The 15,915-nt window shown below is 39.4% G+C and overlaps 1 protein-coding gene across 4 annotated transcripts in view; it reads left to right on the forward strand.

Annotated features, from left to right (window-relative positions):
• Positions 1–10,700, forward strand: part of SMIM14 (small integral membrane protein 14) — a 50,046-nt gene extending 39,346 nt beyond the window's left edge. For all 4 annotated transcript variants that reach the window (XM_075752288.1, XM_075752286.1, XM_075752287.1 and 1 more), the window contains exons 4-5: positions 6,766–6,914; positions 7,515–10,700. In XM_075752288.1, the coding sequence (XP_075608403.1) occupies positions 6,766–6,914; positions 7,515–7,547 (182 nt within the window). In that variant the 3' untranslated portion in view covers positions 7,548–10,700. The remainder of the gene's footprint in view (positions 1–6,765; positions 6,915–7,514) is intronic.
• The last annotated feature ends 5,215 nt before the right edge of the window (positions 10,701–15,915 follow it).

The raw sequence follows: 15,915 nt of genomic DNA on the forward strand, positions 1-15,915 counted from the left end.
TGGATAATTTCAATTTTTCTCTAAGGAGAAAATTTGGAGGGGGCTTTATTTGTCCTCCTTACAGTCATAGCAGCCTAACCAGTGAAGGCTGGATATTCAGCACAGACCCCCACATGTACACTTGTTCGTGGCTGGAGCTGAGTAATTACTGTCAGTACTGTGAACCCTCTACTCCACTGTGAGGGGGAGGTGATTCCCTACCAGCTCTGACTGATAAGTTGATATACACTGTGACTGCCTTTCTGTTTGACTCGGTGGCTGTGTAGTTAATGAAGCAGAGTACTGATGTGTACACTTCCTTGAAATCTGCTGCGAAATATATCCAAAAAACTCTCCCAAATGGTGAACATAACTAAAACAGTCAAACGTTACCAGCATCTGCAGGGAAGCATAGCTGTGCAGAGGTTATGCAGTAATGTAAGCTTGCCCTGAGGCGCTCTGTTTACACTTTTCATGGTCTAGAGGGAACATCGCCAAATGGTTATAAATAAAAATGAAGTGGATCTGGTTTTCTTATATTGCTTTACCAATTGAGCATATGATCTCACTCAATTTGCATCAAGACTACTGTAATGCCCGGAGGGAGCAGAGAGCACCTGAGCAGTGTTCCTGGAAGCAGGAGCTGCTGGTGCCTGTGTCTTCTACAGGTTTAGGAGCAGGGCAGTCAAGGTTTCCAGGATCCTGGGGAGAGGGCATGCTGCCTTCATTCAGTCTCATGTTCCTCCCTCTTCGCTCCCCAGTAAAACCTGTTTAGAGATGGGCATCTAGCTTGGACTTGCACTGTGACCTCCCAGTGTGAAACAGGCCCAGATTCATTGCCATGGTGGGCTGAATGGGAAAAGCTATGAGATTTCCCATATAACCCCTGAAAAAAAAGTGGAGTGCACATGTGCCATAACAGTGCTGCTGGCTTTACTCTTTCTTTAAGGGCTTTCCAAGTTATGCTGTGTGTCTGTGACTTCCAGCACCCCTCCCCTCCCAAATACACCTGTCATAGGGCAGACTTTTTCATCTCCCACACCTTAGGCTTCTATGTCTGGGGTTTTTTTTAATTCATAGGCATGTAGGGGAGGGAAAGTGGCAGGTGACAGGAGACAGAATATTTTCTGTATTAGAAGTGCAGCTTTCTGAGCTTTAGTCCACAGTCAAAACCAAGCGATGGTAGGTCATTCTCACCCAAGCCTTGGGAGTCTTGGCTCATCAATATTTATGAAGCTCTTAGGGTAAAGACTATATAAATGAGCAAGTTCTGTTATGTGTGGGCACAAAGCTTGTGGGATAGCTTTCATGCTACCAAGCTATAGTACAGTGGGGATGTGAATGGTTTGTGGCAAATAGCTTTCCATCCTGAAAGAGATCCTTGCAATAACTGTCTGTGCAGATGCAAGCAATTTGGCAGCAATTGTTCCAAACCAGTGGTTTGTTTCAAAAACCAAAGCAAAAATTATAGAGTAAATCCTCTCCTACGTTATTATATTGCTTTAAATTTAGTTCCAGCAAAGGTATTTTTCTGCTGATGCAACGACACTGACTGCCTATTTGTCAGATTATTTTGTGATGCTTCTGTGATTCTGTGCCTGGGTCAACATGAGCTCTGTAAGACTCCCAGGAGTCAAAGGCAAAAACAAACAGATTGAGCCTGGAGAAGCTTCTAGAGATGTTTTCAGAGACAGATTAAAACAAGTCTGGGCCAGTCTTCTGTCCATTGCTTCATCTTGTTCTGATGAGCTTATTTTTGAGGTGGGTCTCCTCTTCCCTAGGTCCCACAGCTCCATTTCCTGTTACTTGCTGACTTTGATTCCTCATTTCAGGACCTTGATATGAAAAAGCTTGTTTCACTCCCACCCATTTGCTCATTCCCAGAATTTGGTCTTCCTTCTGGAAGCGCAGCTGGGAATGTTGTCATACACAGATTCTTAAGTTGCAAGGTTGTGGAATAACTGATGAGATGTATGTGGTTTTGTTTTGGGAAATGTCATGGCTGTGTTTCAGCCAGTGTCACGGCAGCGTCATGTTATGCTGTCACTACCAGCTGGAAGTTCTCAGAAACACCCTGCATTGATTCTTCCTGAGCACACTTTATTTTTTCAACCCTTGATTTCAGATCTTTTTGAGATTTTTGGAGCCAGATCAAAGCAGTAGCACCAAGGCTCCCTCATTCGTATTTTTTTAATTAGCCCTAAATTCTTATTTATGGTCATTGGCACCATTATACTGTAGTGACTACCCTGCAGAGAGTTTCCTGCCAAAACTCAGAAGATCTTACAGTTTCCCTTGAAATGAGGAATAAGAGTGATAATTTTTTTCTGAATTCTGACTAATGCAAGTGGAGCAGGGAAGATTTCTCTGAAGTCTACTGAGCTGTTCTGATGGCTCATGGTCCTTTGCAGTCAGCCTTCATGTCAAAGGAAATGAGGAGCCATCACCTGAGTTTTTTCTCTGTGTTCTAGCAATTCCCAGATGTTGTGACCTGGATTCATATTTGCAACACTATTCTCGGTGCTCTGCTAGCTTGTAATATGGTCAGAGATGACTGTCTCAAATACTGTCTACTCTGCTTCCAAATTTTTATGTATTTAAAAATGAACGCGTATCAGTGATTCATCTTGAGTTGTACTCATCTAGGGGAGTCACAGCAGCCTAACCTAACTGCATGAAATGTCTGCCAACTCTTCCCTCCCCTTTCTGGTAATTCCCTTCTCCCTTCCTCCGCTCAAGTCCTTTTGGGCTTTCTTCAGTTTCCTTATCCCTGCCTTTGAGAGTGTCTGCTGAAGATCTCCAGGCTCTTTGTCTCCTCTGATGATTCATCTGTAAGATACCTCTGTTCATATGGTTTCCTACCTTTCTTTCACAGAACAGGCAAGGCTGAAAAAAAGAAACTGAAAAGAAGGCACAAATTAGAGAGCATGCTTTTGTCTTCCCACATGCAGATGTTAAACAGTAAAAAGCTGAAGATCCAAAAGGAGATATTTCTGCCATGAGAGGGCAGACCAAAAGCACCATGGGGAATATACTTTAGCAGTAAAAGAAATGCAATATTTCCTCTTTTTCTTTAGAGTAGAACCTCACTCTGAATGAAAAATAGCACTTTAAGAGAACTAAGTTCATGTAAGGAGTATTTAACAAGGGCATTTATTAATTTTAATATTGTATTTTTGAGATTTCAGTTGCACAACCAGGAGATGGTTGACCTTTAATCTTTAGAAATTATTTTTACCAAACTCATCATTTCAGTAGCTTTGACTGCCTTCTAGTAGAACATTAAATGAGGTGGCAAATCTTCTGTCACAGAAGATTATTTTTTCCCTTCCCATTTCTCTCTAAGAGAAGACTAGTTTATGTGGCTTAGTCTGTGTTTCTGTAGGAAAAAGCAAACCAAAGAACTGTATCTCCTATGTGGAGCAACAGATAGGATTCACCATAGTCATTAGCTCCCATGGAAGTTTATCCCAGTCTCAGACCAGCCCCTTATAAAGCCTTCTCCTGCACAGAGGTAATTCAGGCATGGTGTAAAAAAAATTCCAGGTAAGCAGAGGGGCAGAACTGTTCACAGGCTTCATTCAGAAGTACATGGATATATAGGTATGCTGATCCCAGGGCACCAGATACTCTGAAAATAAAGACCTTGGGCTGGATTTGGTGTTGTGCGGAAAGGCAGGTTAGAGACTGTAAGTTTTTATGTCACTCAGTGACATGGGAATATGTACTGCTACATTTTGAACTAGTCAGTGTCTCCCAGGCACTGGAGATTAATAAGCAGATCCATGCATTAAAATGGATGGTGGCAGGGACATTCAGCTGTGAGGTCAGAACAGGACAATCTTCCAGCCATCTGGAAATATTAAAAAATATCATCCACTTGTGCTCTTATTGGATAGCCATTATTCTTCAAGGAATCAAAAAACCACTTCTAAATTACCTGCAAAAATATCAATTATAGGTAAAAGCACTGTGGCTGTGAACTTTTAAAAATAAGATTTTTTCTTCTGCCCATCAGCATAAATTCCATCCTGCTTGGTTTCAGCTTCACTCAACTATTCTTTATCCATAAGCTGGTTTTATCTGAATATTTTGTGATCTCAGTGATGGAGGTCTTTATAGCAAAAGATTGTCATCTTCTACATAGTGTTGCTCCCAGTAGCTAAAACAGCTTCTTCTCTGTTCTCTTGATTTGTGATGCAAAGCTTTGAAAAGTGTGATTCACCCCAGCTATGTGAGATTTTGCTTATCCTCATCTCCTTATGTCAGGAGATTAAAGTAACAGATTCTGAAGTATCTCACGTCCTTATTAAAACACATGGTCATTTGTTAGAGATGTGGGTTTAATGGTACTTGAATAGCGTAAACAGTGTTGTGGCTGTTCTAGTATCTGGCATGCTTTGAGTAGGTAGTACGGGATCAAGCTGTTGTCTCGCTTAACTTAGTTTAGAACATGTTTCAGCACATTTGGTTCCATCCAAACCGTATTACAACTCAGGCTGGATAGAAATTGTCTCTTGCGCAAACCCCTGTGGTTTTCCTCTATAGTTCCTTCTGCTCCCTTCCTTGACCTGTAGCATGAGCTGACCTAGCAGCATTGACTTACCCCAACTCTTTTTTAACCATGGACCCTAAGTATACTATGGTTCAGCAAAAATTCCAGAGGACAGCCTATAACTGTTTCTCTGCATTGTATGGGGAATCCAGCTTAACAGGTGATCTGAATTTTCAGTGTTCTACTGCCAAAGCAGGTACCTAAGGCTGTCTTAAGTGCTGCTAAAGGTAGTCTCAGGGTGGCTACTAATGTTGTCTGGAAGCCCCAAAATAAAGCAGTTGTTCTTTTCATGCTGAATTATACGCTACTTCACTGGATTGCATATATAGAAGTCATCCAAAAATTAAAATATTTGATATATCATGTTGATAATATTTTCCCTCAACACAACTGCAGGTCTAAACTCTTACGTGCACAATTCCATATGCCTTCTGAATCAATTATATGTTAGAGTTTAATGAATTGGAGGCTGTAGCATTTTCATTTATTTTCTTCGCACTATATCTTCCCCTATACATCACCCTTTATTCACTCAGATCTCTAAAAGAATTGTCACTTGTAATTGTATATACTTCTAATCATAAAATTCCTCTACATTAGCAGCTTCTCGAGTTTTGAAATGTCTGTGTTTTGGACTTGTAAAAGGCAAGAGCTGTATGGCAGTTTCATTTGCTCATACAAGTTAATGGTGGTGTTTGTGCTTTGAGAACCATGAACTTCTATAATACATCTTTTCTTCTTCTTTGGTATTTTTGAGTGCATGTGATGTCAGTAAAGAACATCAGTCCAACAGCCCCAAGCCTTAGTCACAGAAGGGTAGCGTTGTGACTGGTGCAGCTGTGAGCTTCCCCACGGAGCCCCTCCGCTGTGTCTTAGCTGTGTTATGAAGAAACCACTTTCACAGAAGAACCTCCATTAAAAGCGCTATCCAGTGCAACAGTGATGGGGATGGTTCTTTGGTATCAGCATTAACCTTCAAGGAAATAACTGACTCCAACAGTTCGCTGGGTATCTAGCAAATGTTAAATAAGAACAACTTCCAACTCGAACTGAATCCAGACTTGACTGAATAATGAGATGATCCAAATGAGCTAACTGAAAAAATCTGATGGATATGGGTGTCTCTGTGGAATTTCTCCAGAAGTTAAAGTTTTGAACTTGTGTAATAAAATAGAATAGCTCTTCTCTTTCTGAAGGTTATTCATTATAGCTTTGTATTAATTGATCATCTAGATCATTAATGAAGATGTTAGGTCTTTAGATACTATTGTAAATGAAGCCGTGTAAGTACCATAGGTAATTAAATATACGTTGGTTTACACTTCAGCTGACAACATTAGTTGCAGTTTAATTATTAGAAGTTATATTTCAGCGGAGAAAAGTTGTTCTTTGCAAAGGTGCACGTATTTGCAAGAGTTTCTTGATCCAAAAAGTCCGACCAGCCATCTCCAGTCTGAGGGGATTTTCTCAGTTTTATTTCCATGCTTTGATGTCTCAGCTGTTCTGTATGGAAATTAGGTGTAAAATTTTTATATTGCATTCCTGGGCTTCACTTCTCCTTGTATCTCCTCAGCATTTTTTGGCCCCTCCTGACAGCTATGTTTTCCTTGATGCTATCAGAAATAGCACATGACCTGGATGATCAGTCATGGAGATCTGGCATATTGACACTGACGCTTGTTTGAACTCTCAATATATAATTTACAGTAGCCAACAAAATTATAACCATTAGTTTGCTCCCTTCTTACTAGAATTAGCGTGTTCTCTGTGTGGGGCCTAACAACGGAGTGTGAGCTTTCATCTTTTTAGTCTTATTCTTTTATTTGTTAGAGGCAAAAAATGAACACTAACATACAGATGGGTTTTTTTCCTAGATAAATATATTTTGCATCAAGTTTGATTTCTTAAACACAACGCGTGTGTTTATCGCCTTCAGTTCATTAGGAGTTAATGTGAACTAAGAAATATTCATGATAATTCTGAGAATTCCAGTGAAAAATTATGAAATAGATTCTCTTTTCAAAGGGATAAGAAATGTGATAAAAGAAACAGTGTAACACTAACCAAGCATTACTTGTTTCAAAGCCAAAAGGAAGGACTGATCAGAAAACTCAATTGAAAAATACTTCAGGGGGTTTTTTGGTGAGACTCATGTTGCATTTTTGTTTTCATTTTGGGGAAAGAACTCTTCTGTCACTCTGTGTTATAACTTAAGTTTTCCTTGTCTGTAGTGCCAGGACCAAATTCCTCCAGTGACAATGGCATCAGCTTTGCCATGATAATGATGGCCTGGGTGGTGATTGCACTTGTCTTGTTCTTACTGAGACCTAGTAATCTGAGAGGATCCAACACAGCCGGAAAGCCAACCAGCCCACATAACGTAAGTGCGTCTGAAAGTGCCCTGCAGAGACTCTACAGTAGCTTAAGTGTATTTGGTTTTAATACACACTATCTTACAGTCATTTTTTCCTTACTTTTTTTCCCCCTGTATTTTCTTGGAGCTCCATTAACAGTGAAAATGAGTAAAACCAAAGTGAAAGTAGAATCACGAAGGCCAACTTCGTGGCTTGCCAAGGCTTGCCATGGGATGGAGCAGGCAGGGATGACTGAATGTGGGATAGTGTCCTCTGGACACCGGCTGTCCCTGGTTGGAGCTGCCTCCTGCCTTCTTATGTACAAGAGGAAAATCACAGCTTTTAGAGAAGTCAGTAAACAAAATTACACCATGAAACTAGGAAGGTGATCTTTGTCCTGGATGTGGGATCATGGAAAAATCCCTATCGATGCAGGAAATGGTATTGTTCTTTGATGCTCATTTACTCTGAATATTGAAAGAGATACTGAAAGATCTTAAAGCACAATGTAACTCTTCTGAATTCTTCTACTGCTAAATCCTCTTATGTGAAGCACTGTTCCTAATCCTATACGTGGGTTGTTTTTTTGTTTTGGTTTTTTTTTTTTCCTCCTTCCATCCCCCTAGGGACAAGAACCACCAGCCCCACCAGTGGACTAGAGCGTTCAGCATTGGGAAAGTTCAGCAGCTAAAACCTAGCACGACCAAATGAACGAAGTGACCAGATTACTCCTAAACCCCGTTCAATACTGCTTTCTTTTCTCATTTATATGGAGCAGAATTACCATTCAGCAGTTCCCTTCATGAACTGCTTTTAGTGATTTCAATTTCAAGTTAATTTTTGCTTTGTATGTTATTACAATTCCTAGTAGATTGCAATTTGAATAATGATAAGGCGTTGCAGGGGTTTTTTGGTTGTTACCATTACTGTGGACATTCCACTCAGTCTCTTTCTATTACAATGATCTTAATTTCTTTGCAGTGATTTCTAATATGCATTGAAAGAAAAAGAAAATCCCTGTGCATCTATAATAATGGAAGGTTACTGACCTTCCTTCAGATTAATCCATATTTTTTCTCCAGTATGCTTTTGAGAGTTATATTATGGTTGCAACTATTAGCTTAGTTATGTGGTGAAAAATTGAAATTATTTTATATTTGCCCTGGGTTCAGAGCAGCTTTTAGTCTGGTCATTGGACCACTAACATAGTTTTCAGGGTTGTTGGCAAAAACATGGATTGTCCACTACAATTATACTATATGCGTGTGTGTGCGCGCGTAAAGAAGTGAATGTGATAATTGCCACTGTCAAAGCTTTGACATATATATTGGGAACTTTACACAAAAGATTATACCACCAAAAAAGAAATTAATTTAATCTTGCTGATTAATAAATTATATATCTTATTCAATGTGTTGTCAAAAAAAAGTATTCCAAAAATTTATTTGTTTACTTATAGACTTTATGAAAAGAGAAATTTAGTGAGAAGAACTTGGTAGGATTTTCTGTCCTGGTATAGTCTTTTAATAATTGGTATCTTAACAAGTTTTTAGCCATGATGTAATGTATATTGGACAGGATGAAGTCATACCAAGAGGTTACTAACTTTTGGTATACAACATATACTGGATATTCAGGTTTTTTCACCTGTATGTTATCAGCAATTCTTAACATTTCATCCTTATCTACTGGTTGTAATTGTAGAATAACAAACTTGCAGGTGACTACATATGGCATGTCTTTCCCCTCTAATATTTTTGTGTATGTGTGGTGCGTTTATGTGTGTGTATGTGTGGCTGTGCACGTGCCTGTGCACATCTCCCATTGTAGCAAGTGGGAATGACTTTTTTATGTACATTAATTTAAGAACCTTTTAAAGATGTACAGAAAAGCAACACTGTATATTTTTCTTGATCAATTTGAAAAATTGATGAGAATAATGTAAAGAACATTTTTATGTTACCAACATGAAGCTTCTTTCCGTAAAGGTCAGTAGAACAGACGTATGGGAATTCAAAGCCTTACTCTACAAACCTTTATTTCATGAGGACTTTAGTTACAGAGCTGAAGGGACTAACTGTTAAGATGCATAAAGGTTTGTATTAATGGGCTCTAACAAAAATCTCACATCAGATCCCATGGTTGACAGACGCAGGGTTTTCCTCCTCAGGGTAAATGGCAGGCCAGCTAAGCCTCCTTGTAAAGGTACAGCGTAGACCTGAAGAAAGGCTTCTGTAATTTGATGTAACTGCCCTTTGAATTTCTGTGGAATAGTGTGCTCCAGAGCATAGGAGCATGTGTTAAAAAATAAAAAACAAAAATTAAAAAAACTAAGATTGGGCCAGGTGCTCTCAGTGACATCAGTGCAGTGCCATGTAAAGCAATGGAGCTGCAGCAGAGGAGCTGAGAGAATTTGTCCTATTATGTCTAATGGTGTACAGGCCACAAACACTGTGTAAAGATGACACTGGGACAAGTGATCTGACTGTGCTTGCTTTTTGCCTTCTGTGTGCATTTATGTTTGGGACACTGTTTTGAATAGAACAAGTAATACAGCGTCATTTTGTTGAAGCAACAAGAAAATATATATAATCTCCTACAATGACCTTTTCTCCAAGAATTTTTGGCCAGGATTCTTCACTATTGGATGCATAAAACAGGCTTCCAGCCGATTAAAAAGCCAACTGAAGCAGGCTTCGTTTCAGACAGAGCGCCACTCCTCATCCTGTTGGAAGCTGGTGAGATTTACGGCAGATGCTCCTCACTTGGGAGGATCAGTCTCGCTTTACTTAAATGTCGGTGTATGTATTTAGAAAGCTCACCATGCACACCCAGCTCTAACAGTCTTGGCAAATGAACTTTTTGTTCAGAGTGATGTTGTGTTTTACATTTAAATGAACTGTCTTTGCTTGAAATTCTTCTAAGTAATTGTCCCAGTGATTTTATACGTGTATGCTTTCCTCATGTAAATTGCTATTTTAAATTTTCTATGTAAAAGAAAAAACATTGGAAATATTTTATTGTAAAATGTTTTACTAAAGAGCCAGGCCACTATCCCACGTCAAAATGTATGCCTTTTAAATTCAGATAATCTCTCCAAGATGTAACCTTCAGATCACCACTCTTAATTAAAATAAGAGTAACTAATTGTAGGACTGTATTTTGCCACTCTTATTCATGTTAAATAGTGCCTTACTCATCAAGTAGTTGCACTGAAGTTTGTGGGACTACTTTGAGATAATGTACTAGTAGCAGCTTTAGTAAGGGTGGCAGAAATCTGGCCTTTAGTGATGTAGTTTGCGATGAAATAATTGTATCATGGTTACAGATGTTTATGGTAAATTTTGCAAAGAAGTGTGGAAGAGATTAGTGGTATGTGAAGCTTCAGGATATGATTAATTCCGTAATGAGGGTTTTAAGCTTGGTTAGTAAGAGATGCAAGTTGTAGCAACTTGGGAAGTAGGGAGGGAAGTTTACAATTATACCTTAGCTTAGAACTTTGTTAAAACAATAGTATTTTTAGAGTCTGCTTAACACAATTATTATACTCTGAAATGAGAAATCATATGTATTCATGTATTGTCTGCAGATCACTTAGCCTTGTAATGTTCATGATTGAAAAAGGAAGAGTGATGATGTGATGTACCTAATGTAAATCGGTGGTTTAAAATGTCTGAATTACGCCAAACAAAAAATCATCTGTGCCATTTGCGGTTTCCTAGTAATCTTTTACTGAGTACTTGGATTGGGATAAAGGGCTTGTACTATGCACTTTTTATTGACTTAACAAAATAAATAGCAATCGTTAGTAACCTTTTGGCTTTGTCTCTTAGTCTTTATATAAGATGTAGGACTGCACCAGCCTATCAATTTCTAAGGTAATTTGAAATCATCTAGAAAGAAGTATCAGTAAAAATAGCATGTCATCTATGTAAATTTTAAAATATAAATTCTAACTTTTCTAATGGACACTTGCCTTCTGTATGTATCTCAAGCAAGTCAGAATGAACTATAAGCAGTTTCCAAGGTTTGAGATACTTTGATGACCAACACGGATGTCTCTGCCTTTTGCTCTTCAAAGTAGTTACGCAACCTAGAAAGTTAGAAATACCACAGTAAGGAAAGTAATGACAGAGGCCAAGTATGCCAATTATGTTACTTCATTTTAGATCAAATCCTGCTACTTTGGGATTTGCAGTCTATTTTCTAGGCCCAGTTCTTGGCAGTGTTGGACCTAGAGCTGCTCTGAGGAAGGAAGATGTTCCAGTGGATCTGAGGCACCATATAGAAGTAGCAGAGACCTGCTGCTTCCTCACTGTTCCCATAGAATGCAGCACTCCTCTTCCTCATGCAGAGCATGAAATGCAGAGCGCTGCCTTGGCAACAGCTCAGATCCCACGTTAGGGATTCCTGTGTTAATCCAAGGAAAAAAAAGAAAATGCCACACCAGGGAGCATGAGGGTTTAAAATAATACACAGCTATCCAGAGATAGCGGTAATACATACCAGAGAATCAGAAACAAGATCTGAATTTATTTTTAGTATTAATAATAATAAAAAAATAATAACAAATGCTTTAGGCATTTGAGTCAATTTAGAAACTGTATGATCTTAATCAGGGATCATTAATGTCTGCTCATCAAGATTTACCCTTTTACTTGAACATGAGGTTATAAATAACCGCTAAAACCAAAGCTAAACTTTACTTATAAGTACACTTGTTAAAATGTTTGCCAAGGATGCACATGGCTATTAGGAGAAGTGATGCAGAAAGGAAATTACCACAAATTTAAATTAACTATGTTGAACGGATCTGCGTGCTGTTCAAGACCACCAGGTAACTGGAGAAGCTTACTCCACCCAAAGTCTGGAAAAAAAAAGTATCCTATCTAGGATGTTTGGGAGAAATACATCAAATCCTTGCAGCAAAATATTCCATGAACATTAAGTGGTTTCCTTGTGAAAATGAACAACTTACATTCTTTTCTGCTTCTACCCATACTTGTTCAGTACCAGCCAACAGCCTGCACTGCAATACACTGCAAAGACATGGACCTCGGGGTGGGGGAAGAAGCTGACTGTCCCACGGTGAGCTACATCCTCACTCATAAAACAGCCTAACTCAGGACATCAGCTGAAGATTTGTCTCTTTTCATACAAAAAATATAACTGAAGCTGTGTTACTTGATCTTGTATCAAAATTATTGCCAACTGCCATAGCAGGCACTTTGTAAATTAAATCTAGAAGAATCTGGCTTCTGCATTACCTTTTTAACATCTGCAGATGAGAGTGTTGGTCAAAGAGGGTATCTGAAAGAAACTTATTTCAATACATGACAATAAATATTAATTCACCATATATATCCAGCTTTTTAAAGGTTTCACTCTTCCTGCTTGCATGGAAAGTGATATTATAAAATGTTTTATACAATGTTAATTGAAAATACAGCAGCAATTGCTAATCAAAGATCACGAGTAGCAAGCTGTAAAAAAAAGTCTTGCATTTATGGGTTTTGTTATTATGTCCTCCAAGCTATAAATGATGAAACAGAGGAATAATTTCTGTGACGATGTTGTTTTCAGACTTACACCCTTTTTTAAAATTCTTGAAGGTTATTATCTTCTGATGCAAAAAATACTCTTAAAATTTAAGAGAAGATATTAGAGCTGAGAAAATATGTTTCTTAAGCAGACCAACAAAAAACCTCCCACCATTGTTCAACATTCTGAAGGTGAGAGTCATTGCTTTGATATAAAAAGTAACTCTTAGAAAAGATGTAGGAGCTGAGTTTAGAGCAGAACTTGTAGATGAAATGATAAATGATAAACTGAATGTGATTGGCAAGAAAATGATCCGCAGGGCTGACACTACACTAAGTAGTGTCACACACCATGTAATACATCAAAATCTGCTTTGCTGTTGTGGTGACAGTGAGTAAAAATCTGGTTTCTTCAGCTCTCCTAGTGATTTCACGCAGCCTTGTTTTCCATCCTCAGTTTCATATAGATGAAATAGAAAATCCAAATAATCATTTTTCCCACTTGATCAGATATTAGCTTGCAATTTGAATCACAAGTGCATCTTGTCTCCGACACCCCCTCTGGCTGTATGGTGGTTTTGGGCTTCAGTATCTAGGAGGAAGAGATTGAGCCAAATTTCCTTTTAGCTATTCTGTAACAGTGGATCAAATCTTCACCTTATTTTATGTGAACAACTTTCAAGGCCATGGGACAATGCGGCTGAGTAAAACCCTTCAAATAGGTCATGCTACAAGACTATTTCCCTCCAATGGGGCTGTGATGAAAAGTAGTGCCGTATCTGGCTGGTTTTACTTCCATTGCATTAGTTTTAGCATTTAAGGCTTCCTTATTGTTTTATTGAAATGGCTGTTGCACCTGAAATGGCTCTCCTGTTGGGAGATTTAGTGTGCTCCGTGTTCAGAAAAGCAAGGCTGCTGCCCACAGCACTGCTTCTGAAGGAGCAGCTTTGATGTCTGGTGTAGTGTCTGTGGTTTCCAGAAGAACATCAGGGGGAAAAAAAAAAAAAAGCAGCGGTATTTACTCAACAATAGATAAGACCATCAAATGTAATCATGCCTGGGAGGAAGCGTGAATAATTTCTGTGTATACTAGGAGACTTAAATAATCTAATTAGAGAAAGGTCACACACTTGAAAACAAAACATTGCTGTGCAGGAACTAAAAGAATAGAGTTTGAGAGGACATTCTCATCAGAGTTTTCAGGGTGGCCTTCCTCTAATTTTTAAGCATTGTTTTAATCTTGCATGGCTTTTGTTTTTTATTTATATTGCAATATTGTCCGTGAGTCCAGCTGAAATTATTGTCCAGATGTTCCGGGCCCTATACAAACAGGCACATTGACCCTGACCAGAAACTCACTGCATTTTGGGACAAATTTTACCAACAATTGCAGTTTGGGGTGCTGGTTGTCACTCACAAAAATATTGCATTAGATGATTAATCATAAGCTGTTTGGGCAAACTGTCAGACCAAACAGCAAAGTCGAAGTTCTGGTGAGCCAGTAGAGGTGAGGAGAGGGCATAAGTAGGGATGTGCCAGGCGGAAAATGTCTCTTGTAACGGTGACTCTGCACAGTTTGCTGTTACGGTTGGCTCTGACCACACGTAGGAGCTCAGGCACTCCACTGCCCATGTCCAAAACTGGCATGTGGCTTCTTTATGCAGCTGTTGGAGCCTTTTCCAGAGGAACACACATGCCCAGTCCCACATGTCCCCGTGTAATCTCTTTAGCTGCGTCTCCTTCCTTCCTCTTAGCATTGTAAAATACAAAGCATGGATTCAAATCCTGATCCAACCGGTGCGCAGGCAAGTCTTCTGGGCACTTTTGTGCCTCAGCCTGGGACTGTTGCCGAGTGGCTCAGATTTCCCCGTCACACATGGGGTTGCCTCCTGGTTGTGCTGAGTCAAAAGTTAAAGGCTTGATAAGACAATGGTGGTTGTTGAATCTGTGTCAGATGTCAGTGTCACAAACCGATTACACAAACACAGCTGCCTTTAGTTAATGATCAGCTAAATCTGTTGGGGAATTAGTCTGACATTAAACAATCCCTAGATATGATACAAAACTTCTTTCATATCCAGGGGTTCTTGCTGGCTTTTCCTCTCAACTCCAGCATCAGGGTGCTAGCCAGGAGATGGTGCAATCATGCACTCACTTGCTCTTTTTTTTCTTCCCTTCATAAACCTTTCCCTTCATAAATCATTCCCTCCCTTCATAAATCATGATTTCTCCCTTGCCTAATGAAACAGCTCATACGCAAGAGGTGAAGAGTGCCCTCTCCACCCACCTTTGCCATTCAGCTTGCCCTTCGCTGGGTGGTTTTTGGATAGGCAAAGGTGAGGCCTTGAGCCCGCTCCATGATTTTCCACATGGAGAGAAGAACGTAGGATCTGATCTGATGCTGATATGTGCTCTAGCCATTGAGCTGTTATATTAAAAAGACATTACTGCTTTCCTTGGCCAAGCTTTCTGAACAAAGCAGTCTTAAATCTTTTGATTGTGTGCCGCTTGATCCTGCTGGTGTTCGCCTTTGCCCGAGCACACGTTAAAGGGCAGGTCTATGAGAACATATAGCAAAGGGATTGCTCATTTTCAGGATCAGATCAAGTTTAGAGATGAGACAGGGAACTGAACTGCTCAGGCTGGATTAGACTGAGGCAGAAGATGTACCTTTAGGTACCTAAGGAAATGTATTGTCAAAACTTGAGTATCTTTTGATTTTATACACCTTTTGGAGTCCATCCCCTAAGACTAGGTTACTGACTGGGTTATTAACCCTGTTCTGTGTGTATCTGTAGCCTAAAACTTTAAAATATCTCTAAAAATGCCTAGTCTCCTCAAGCAGGTGTGTATGAATTATGATAATCACCTTTCTTGGACATTGATGCTTCCATGAATTATAGTTCAGGCTGTTTAATAGCAGGGTCAGAAAAGATGCTCTCCTAGCAGGATGTCTAAGTGAGCAGTGCTCTCGGAAGTATAGATTACTTACAGGTAAATTATTATGCAAATGACAATCTTTAAAATGTAAAATCCTGGATGAATGGAACAGTCACTCATCAGTTCTACCAGCAGCTCTCTAAATTTTCATTCCAAAATAACACACATAGGAATTTATGTGAAGGAAAAAAAAAAAAAAAAAAAAAGAACACTGAGATGAACCCTGTAGGGAGACTTTTGACCCAGGCTGCAATGCACAGCCTTAGTTTGGAGAGTGGTAATCCTTCGTTCATGCTGTTGTTTAACTGAAAGGATGCCCTGCTACGATAACTTTCAGCAACCAGCTAAGGGAGTATTTTAGTTAAAATTTTGCATGATTGTGCTGGGTTGACCCTGCTGGAGGCCAGCTGCCCACCAAAACCGCTCTGTCACCGTCCATCCTCAGCTGGACAGGGGAGAGAAAATATGAGAGGCTCATGGGTCGAGATAAGGACAGGGAGAGATCACTCACCAATTATTGTCACAGGCAAAACAGACTTGACTCAGG

This window comes from Balearica regulorum, chromosome 4 (assembly GCF_011004875.1).
Source record: "Balearica regulorum gibbericeps isolate bBalReg1 chromosome 4, bBalReg1.pri, whole genome shotgun sequence".
NCBI lineage: Eukaryota > Metazoa > Chordata > Aves > Gruiformes > Gruidae > Balearica > Balearica regulorum.